Source organism: Lygodium microphyllum, chromosome 8, assembly GCF_053477565.2.
Source record: "Lygodium microphyllum isolate KBCC chromosome 8, Lygodium_microphyllum_v1.1.10, whole genome shotgun sequence".
In the NCBI taxonomy this organism is placed as follows: domain Eukaryota; kingdom Viridiplantae; phylum Streptophyta; class Polypodiopsida; order Schizaeales; family Lygodiaceae; genus Lygodium; species Lygodium microphyllum.
The window spans coordinates 83,160,487-83,170,235 of NC_141142.1; the positions used below are offsets into that span (position 1 = coordinate 83,160,487).

Below are 9,749 nucleotides of genomic sequence, written 5' to 3' on the forward strand. Positions count from 1 at the left end.
TCAGGCTTGATGCACCACTAAATAATCTTCACAGGATTAAGAGTAAGAATTTTGCAAAAGTCCATAAAAGGGGATGAGAAGCAATGCCATACAAAGTGGGCCTGATCAGAAAAATAAAGTGGACCCATAGATCCATCTTAGTTAGGGAGTTTCATCCCAATTAATGGGGGTAGTTTGTGGCCCTTAGGATGTGGCATGTCTACATTTATCATGCATCATAATTTATGTGTCTTTCAAAGAAGGCTCTTGACTTCTCAAAAGGTTGATGTGTTATCACCTTGTACATTACCTAAGGGCCTTTATATATTGATATTGGTATACATTGTAGTATTAACACATATAAGGTCGCATCCTTGAAGAAGATGGGCCATTAGGATTGATATTGAATGGCTCTCCTAGCTATGATGATGTACTCAATAGATTTTAGGCGTAGGGACTTTTTAGTAGATTGGGTCATGGCACTGGGGCTAGCTTATGGGGTCTTGCTTTATAAAGGGGTCATGGGACTTGGGATCGTTAACTTGGATTATTTAGGATTTGGATTGTTGATATCTTTTGAGAGCTAGCTAGCTATAGCTAGACTCAACCTTATGTGAAAGATTACTTATATCCCTTGCAAATAGGGGACATGTGTCTCCTATGCTAGGTGCAACCTTATTCCAAAGGGCGCACACACTCCTATCGCATGGTGAATAATATTCCATCGGTGACCGAACTAGCGATTTGCATGTTCAAGTGGCGGGAATTCTCAGGAGCGAAAACTACGACAGAAGCACATGATCTGGGACTAACTTTGATCGTCGTCATGGAGCGAGCAAAAGCAGCAAATTAGCGCTATAATGTCATCTCATGAGCTCACCAGGGCGACATGGATGAGGAGGATAATAATGGCGACGGAGGGGCGGCGGCAGTAGCTGGATGGAGGATTCGTGCGTGTGTGTTTGTAACACCTACTGCACAAGTCAATGTCCCGTGCAATCTCGCGTGAGCTTCCAACATGAAATAAGCAGTACACACGGTGAAATTTCTTTGGTGTGTGTCTTCCTCTCTTTAATGCTACAAGCACCCCGTGAAATTTCTCTCTAATAAGTTCTTACTCTTTGATTGAAGAGGTCGGCTTTTCCACAATCTCACTAAAATGTGCCATCGATCATAAAAAGCTTCATTCTTCGGGTAAGTTACTTATAAATATATGTGTGCATCACGTGGGGTTATGCTTTATCCGGAAAAAATTTCATAGATAAGGATATTTATAAATAAGCCTTGAACACACGTGATGTAGAGGATATAGATCTTCCCTGAGCTCATTTTAATTGTAACTTCTGCTCAAATCATCACAATTTAAGATGCATGGCTTTGAGTGTGTCTTCCTCTCTTTGATTGAAGACACTTTGATTGAAGAGACGTGCTTTTCCACAATCCCACTACGCTGTGCCATCGATTGTAAAAAGCTTCATTTTCTTCGGGTAAGTTACTTATGAATATTGCTCTACAGTGAATAAAGAGAATGAGTGCCAGTGAACAAGAGCTATGCTCCTCCCCAATGTAAAATAAGTTCTTATTATGAGTTTAAGAAGTATGATTACTCAAAAGGCTTAGCTAAATATGAGAGTGCTTTACATGAAAAGGAAATGGTGTAAGATCATTAAATAGACAAGTTCTCTACATGTGCACACAATATATGAAAAGCAAAAGTGCTTGTAACCACACAATCTAATGATTGAAAATAAAAAGTCATTTAACCATACAATTCAAACACTAGCTGGTTGCAAAGCTAACATAATCTCTCTTGATATGCTAAGTCCAATATCATCTATTAGTTGTTGGCACATTTTATAGAAAAGTTGAGATTTCGCTTCAATCACTAGCTGACACTTTGCCTTTATTAGCCTAGATGAATTTGGCTATAGATGCCCTATCATTGTGACAAAGACCCAAAAAAAGGTTGTGCTCCATGGACTCTTCCAAGCATCAAATTATTTTTGTTTGTAGAATCGTTTTTCTCTAGTCATGGTTAACACAATTTCATAGTTCTTGTGCAAGTTACACGTGATGCCAATTGTTCTAAAGCTCATTTGAAAATGTAGTTCACATATCCATTGTCTACCTAAATGCCATGTTTCTTGATAGAAGTTGCCAACTCGAAGTCATATCATTTGATAGAAAAGGTTTGAGATATTGACATCACATTTTTGAAATCCATGATATGAACTTTAGAGTAAATGTATGCCAAGCATCATGTAGAATAGGCACATGCAATGAAAATCATTGTCCGGATTGAATGGTGAGAAGTTCTTATTGCTGCTTAACTCATTAAAATGCTTTTACTTATTCAATTGATGGTCACCCAATCTTTTATGTCATTGAAGGATGCTCTCATGAATTGCATGATTGCTATTTTACATTGAAGTCTAACTAGCAATAGTTGTGTATTATCATGTGCAAGCTCCACCTACTTTGCGATTTGCAAGTATGGTGACGATGACTTTTCAATTTTTATTTCTATGTTAGACTTGGGCTATTGGGGTTTGAATTTTTTTGCCACACATTGGGACATCCCCTTTTACATGGCATGAAAAGGGTGAATACACAAGCTACTTGCAAAAACCCCAACTATATGAAAGCATCATATTCGAAAACATATATCCCTGTGTAATAAGATTTCTTTGTTAAGCATCATGTAGAATAGGCACATGACATCAAAGCCATTGTTAGGATCGAATAGTGAGGAGACACTAAAAGATTTTCTTATTGTTACTTAGGGAATACAATGTTGTCACCTCCTAGAAGTTTATGACTCAAATTTTTATTTTTTATTTTTTTAATGTTTTACTTTTCATTTCTCCCTTTTTTTGAGTTTCCCCCGATTTCTTAGGTGAAACTCAAATTTACTATATCTCTTTCTCATCTTCTTCTTTCCTGATTAAATTTTATAGCCTCATTGTTGCTTGCGCTATTTGTAACCCTATGAAATTTCATTTCCTCTAGACAAGCACAGAGTGAGTTTTACGTGTTTTATGAGAATAGAGGCTGTTCTATCAAAGCCCTAAGTTTTTCTTCACAATACTTCACAGGTATATTGTTCTCTCCCATGGATGTTCTATGGTAAAGTTTTATCTCATTGGGACAAAACCTACGCAAGTTATGTGCGTTCTCTGACATGTAATTTCTTTTGTTTTGGTACTCTAGGAGTCTCTTACAGTCAATAACAATGATCTTTTGAACACTCAACTTCTTCTTCAACATCTTAGGGTTTCTCTATAAATAAAGTTACAAGTATATTGTCTTATTTTTTAATCGCTCCATAGTTAAATTTTATCTCGTTTGGACAAAATGTATGCAAGTTATATGCATACTCAGCTTTCCTTTGTCTTTTTACTCCAAGAATCTCCAAGAGTGGAGAACAAGGATTTTTTCAAAACTCAAATTCTTCAATATCTTTGGGCTTCTTTGCAAAGAGAGCCACAAGTACATTATCATTTCTTTTTGTTGCTCCATGGTTAATTAAGTTTCAACTCATTTGGACAAAGCCAATGTAAGTTATATGTATGCTTTGATCTGAGATTTCTTTTGTTTTTGTACTCTAGAAATTTGTTAATGAAGGAACAAGGATCTTGTTATAAGTCAACTTCATATTAAACATCTCTAGGCTTCTTGTGAAAAGAATTATAGGTATAATGTTTTTTTTTAAATTACTCCATTTAAATTTCATTTCATTTGGAGAGAACATTTGCAAATTATACTCATGCTGATAGGTGACTTTTGCATTTGGTTATTATAGATGTCTTCACGGAGGAAAAACATCAATAACATATTTGCAGGGGAGGTCTTCAATAGGAAAGATAGTGGAGGTAATTGGATTTGTGATAAGTACTATAAGTTGGATTGGATTTTGATGCACCCAAGTACTTGAGGGAGTTTCAAGGTTAGGCAAAAGGATGTTGTAAACCCCAGCAGACATTGAAAAGGTAGAATTTTAGAGTACAAAAATTGTTTAATGGAACTAGTATAGTAACAGAAGTATTGATCCAACATGTTTATACGCATAAACAAATCTCTATACATGACAAGAACTACATTGTAAATTATAAACAAAACATCAAGTTTCTAAATTTTATCATTGTTTATTCTTTTTCATCAGAGTTTTTTTAAAAATCTTTCTAATGTTCTAATTCAATCTTGTTTTATTGATAGCTCTATATCCATCAACTTTGCATGAATGACAGAATGTGGAATCTTTTGAGCGGCAAGATACATGTTTGGCATGAAGATATAGGTTATTTGATCTATGATAATAACTCTGTAAGTTAACTTGCAACTCAAAATATCTTTTTTTATAATTCATTCTATGTAGTAGAAAGCCAGAGATTGCAGCATGTCCCATTACTGCCACTAACTAGTGGTGAATGGTTAATTGGTAGCTTTGAGTTATTAGAAGCATGTAAGTCCAAGATAAAATTTGACATCAATAGTGCTATGAAACCCACCATATAGGCTCCAAAGGTGTATATCTTAGTTGGTTTATTCCATTCTCATTGTGTTACACATTTTTTTAGTTCATGTGATGTCCAATGAGCCCCTTTGCAACTTCTATTTCAAGTTAGATAATAGAAAATTCAATATTTGTAGAGTGAGCAATCCATTACATATAAACAGTGTGCTTCTCCTCATATCCTTGAGATAGTGGAATCCTTGTAAATTTGTTTTATAAAGAACGAATACAAACTTTTCTTAAACTTCTAAATACTTTCAAGTTTGATCATCTTAGTTTACTCTGATCCAAGCGTGCGATAATACATACTGTAATTAGTCAATTGCACTGGTTAAAATCACAATTAAATTTAAGGCTAGAGTTCTATAATCTATAGAATATTGTCTTTGCATAATGATTTATTGTAGCTCATATCTTCTACTCATTTCTTTAATTTAAATTAAATTGGATCCAAAGGAATTTTGAAGGTCTTTTAGAATTATTTTCTTTAAATTTTTTATATTTTATCTATTTGGACTTGAATATATTCAACGATCCAAGAATATTCGAGGATATAATAATGTAGAACGAAGTGTTGTCTGTATGAGTAATTTTAAGGGTGACTGTAAAGTATTGAAATAAAGAAACTAAGGTAAGAGTTTTAATTTGAAACATTAGGGTTAAAATTTTAATAAGAACCTTTATTTAAAAAACTAGATACATAAAAGCTATAACTCCAAACTCATTTTCACTTTCATTCTCTACTTTCCTACACTTGTGCTCTCCTTCCATCTCTCTTTATGTGCCATGGCTACCACTCTCGCCTTCACTGCATGGATTAGCTCCACACGCTATGCGCATATAGGAGAGTAGATATACCCTAGGTTTTGTGTGACCTTGAGTTTGAAAAGTTGGATTTCCATCGTAGACCCTAGCTCTAGTATGCCGGATCGAGCCATGCAAAGGTGATAAATCAAGCCCTAGTGCATATGGGGCAACATCTTCATGCTAGAGCAGTGTCCACCTCGCCCCAAGACCATGCTATGATGGATCTCATCGAGCACGATGTAGCATTTTCCATATATGTTTTGCGCACTAAGATGCAAGAGAACACTCATAAAGACATTGACACACCCTCTCGGCTACAGGTAGAGTATTTCAAGAGGATGCCTAAGGAGATCGCTCTTGAACCACGCATAGAGGCAACACAAAGCTTAACCATTGTGCACCCACCTTCCTGCCTTGATGAGACGCTAATAAGCGATGAGCCACCCTCGCTTCTCTCCATGCTGTCACCATTGAGGGGGTGTAATATCTACTCATGCAGTATGTATTAGAAATTTTGGAGCTAAGATAAGAAGAACTACAATGTATCATGCTGTGTGATGCACATGATGATTTTATAGATTTTGATATACACAACATCCCAACACATGTTGATGAGGTAGCTCGATATGATGGCACAAGCGTCGATGATATCTCTGCCATTGTGAGCATCCAAGAGTAGATTGAGGACGTGGTGCCATAGTATGAGATCTCTAATGAGGAGTTTGAGTGGCCACAAGAAAGCCTTTTTTGTCCTTGACCTGACTACATAGTACCTTCCCAGGAGAGAGATGAGGGTGGCCTAGTTGCAGGAGCAAACCTGGATGCTTCATTACAGCAACAAAAGTGAGCTAGTGCCCAGGGCTGCTCTGGAAGCCTGCTCCTGATAAAAATTTACACCCAAGGTCGTCAGCCTCTGGCCAGGGCTTCTCTCGGGATCCGATCTCTACAAAAATTTACACCGAGGGTCCTAATGCCCTAGAGGCCCTATTGGTGAAGTTGAGCCCTAATCCAATGTATATGTATTTAGCACACTCCATGCATAGCGAGTCTGATAGTGAACTTTGTGATGCAGGACCTTGTCTATATAGGTGAGTTTTCATCTAGGCAAGGTGGCCGAGCTAGTAGCCAAGGAAGGGTGCAAAACTCGACTTTGAAGGAGTATATCGGCTAACATGTGAGCAACATTATTGTATCTTATAAGACATGCTCTCTGGCCTATTCTAAGAACTTCCTCAAGTGAGGGTACTAACAAAGATGGGCCCTTCAAGACCATCCTGACCAACTCTAGCTTGGAGAAAGTAGTGTTACTTCGACATTCAAAGCTACTCTACTTATTCTCTATAGTACTAGGTCTAGGCCACTTTTTTCCATGGTGGCCCTTGGCATGGTGGCTGGTATTCAAGACTCCAATGTCATTAGGTAGGAACTACTAGGGAAAAATGTATTATTGCCTATGATCAAGAATAGCTTTGACCATGGGGAGTCTAGCTCGAAGAAGGGTAGGAGAGAGAGTAGATATACTTATTTTATCAAATGATATCTCATCACCAATCTAATGTACTTTGTAATATTCTCTTGAAGTAATGAAAATTGATGTTTGTTGGATCTGTATGCAATGTAGTTTGTCATATGTGTTCTTTATTATTGTTTTTTACTTCAATGTTACGTTTATTTGTTGGATTTATATGCAACATGATTTATATCCTAAATTTAATATACAATTGCTTTATCAATTTCATGTGCAATATGTATTCATTTGAACGCATGTAATGATTACTCAAAGACATAAATAAAACAAATAACAAGTAAATAAACAAAAATAAGACGTGCTAAAAAAATTATATTCATATTCATAACATTTTACATGGAATCCATTACAACCAGGGTTTTACAAAAACTCTTTGGAAGCTACATTCCATATGTGTTAAAGTAGTATATGCCTATCATTGTTGATCTCCGCGAGGACTATCCTTTCATCGTTGAAAGAACCTCACTATCCACTGCAGATCCTTGTTAGTGACATTGACTCTCCTTGCATGCACCAATGCATAGATCGAGTCTCCGAACAAGTCCATGATGTAAGCTTCGACAGGTTCTTGTAGTGCAAGGAGAGCCTAGGCAGTCCAGCGATCAGGTTCTTGCAAGCATGATCCATATGGGAAGTGTGTTCTATTATTCTTAATCAATATGCCATCCATAATCTCCCGCACCACCTTCTCGAATGAAGCCTTCCATATTAGAAGGTGCATGGTCTTTTGGTAATAGCCGATCTTGTAAAGAGCCAATGTGCCTAGCCTTCATCAACGCTTGCGATGTTGGTGTGGTGGTGGAGCTAGGGGAGGTGGCATGTGCATGGGATTCCTAGGGGGTGTCTCCGGACCCTTGCTTGGTGCGTGCTATGTCTTCAAGGAGAAAACTCAAAACTCAAAAGTAAAATGTATAAAATGAGGTGAAACTTTAAAATTATAGCCAAACTTTTTAAAAACCCTTAAACTTGAATTAAGTGTCCTAGAGGCTTCTAATGGGGCCAATTTTTTAATATCCATGAGTTTTTATGATGCCCTGTATGTGGGTGAAGTTTCAAAAGATTCCAATTTATAAAATTGATGGTTCAATCATTTTTTGAAAATGCAGTAACTAGATTATACTTCATTGATAACAGAAAAACTCACCACTAAGTGTGTGCAACTGCATATTAAATGTGTTTTCAACCAAACTATGTGAAACATTGGAAACTTTAAAATTCACAAATAATAAGTCATGGGTAAAATGAAATATCACATATCGAATATAGTGTTGCCAAACCACTAAATACAGTAAAGATATAGTGCATTGGTCCATGTACAACTAATCACTAATGTGTGCGTGATTGCGCATTGAATTTATCCTCAACGAGACTACTTACAAAATTGGAAACTTAAAAATATGCACAATGTAAATCATGGTCAAAATAGAATATCACATATGGGATTTAGCATTATGAAACCATGAAATACATGGTAGATAGTGCATCGCACCAAGTACAATGAGAGATAGGCAAAATTTAGCTCCATTTTGCAAGTCGTTGCTATCAAATACTTGAAGGTCTACTAGAAAGATAACCCTAAACTATGCTATTTAAAATCTACAACCAAGCTTAAGATAAAAATATAGATCCAATTACAAAGTAGCTTCTCAAAGCATATTGTTGACATTAAGACTAAATGCATCCTTGTTGATACAGATCCTATGAACAAGAACCATATCTATGGACTTAATAATGATACATCGGGCATGAATGGCTAAAATTTAACAATCACTCATTAGATCAATCAAATAACTTTCAACTACTTCTTGGAGAGCAAGCAAGTCTTGGCTAACGTCGCCCCACATTCCTTGTATGTTTCTTGAAAAGAACTTGTGATGATGCCCTAACTGCAGATCTTGCAGTATAACCTAGAGAATGGTGCCTTAGGAATAATCAAGTTGGCACTCTTCTAGAATTTCCTTATCGCACGTAGCGCAATTGTGCTTGGTCTCCATCTTTGCTTCTTATGTGTTGGAGAATGTGTATTACTAGTTGGAGTACTCGTTGGATGTGGAGCAACTGGAGCATGTGAAGCACCATTTCTAGACAATGGCAAACCATCATTATTGACCACACTAGGGCCACCATTGTTGGTCACAGTAGCGCCACCATTATGAGTTGCAGTAGGGCCACCATTTTTTGCCACGAGAGGACCTTTGTCATTCATAGTATGCTCACTAGATTCAAAAGAGTGTTGAGCTCTTGCTCTTGCCAAGCATCTTCTTTATAGGAAGCTTGAAACGTGCCATGGTTGTGATGATGAATGATAAAAAGGTGGAGGGTAGAGTGAAGATTAATGGAAAAAAATGAAAGGAAAGAGTTTACTAAAATATGAAACTTTTAAACTTATTGTGGTGTAAATGAAATTTAAAATTATCATTTCATTTCATTCATTACAAGATACAGGTCTTATACTGATGTTCAAAGTGACGAAAATGTTCATAAAATTTTTTGCATACCTTGTCGCTAAATGCGTTAGTATTAGCATCTCCATGAAACCATCGTAATTTGTGTCAGTATTAGTGTCACAATTTGCATCGGTTTTGTGACATAAATATCAATATAAATACTGACACAAATTGCGATGGTTTGTGATGCATATTGCAACGCCAATAGTGACACATGTAGTAAATTTGAGATACTAATAGCAATTGTTAGAGAAGAAAAACATTTGTGGCACTATGTGCTATATTTATATTCTACAAATGGATTATATGTTGAGTGTACAATGGTCATCAAGATGAGCGCAAAATGTACTTGAGCCCACAATACGAATACATAGAATAAATACAAGATCGTTGATGAAAACTCATGGAATTATTGCAAGATACAAAGGATGATAATAACATAGTACATAGAAGATACCTACATAAATTACAGGAC

At 36.4% G+C, this 9,749-nt stretch overlaps 1 protein-coding gene across 1 annotated transcript; it reads left to right on the forward strand.

The window, feature by feature from the left end:
• The first annotated feature begins 788 nt into the window (after positions 1-788).
• Positions 789-4,482, forward strand: LOC148032509 (uncharacterized). The gene is made up of 5 exons (XM_087684113.1): positions 789-1,018; positions 1,111-1,173; positions 1,387-1,466; positions 3,782-3,851; positions 4,195-4,482. Exons 1-5 carry the CDS (start codon positions 919-921, stop codon positions 4,221-4,223), a joined length of 342 nt encoding a protein of 113 aa, XP_087540239.1. The 5' UTR covers positions 789-918; the 3' UTR covers positions 4,224-4,482.
• Positions 4,483-9,749: the final 5,267 nt, after the last annotated feature.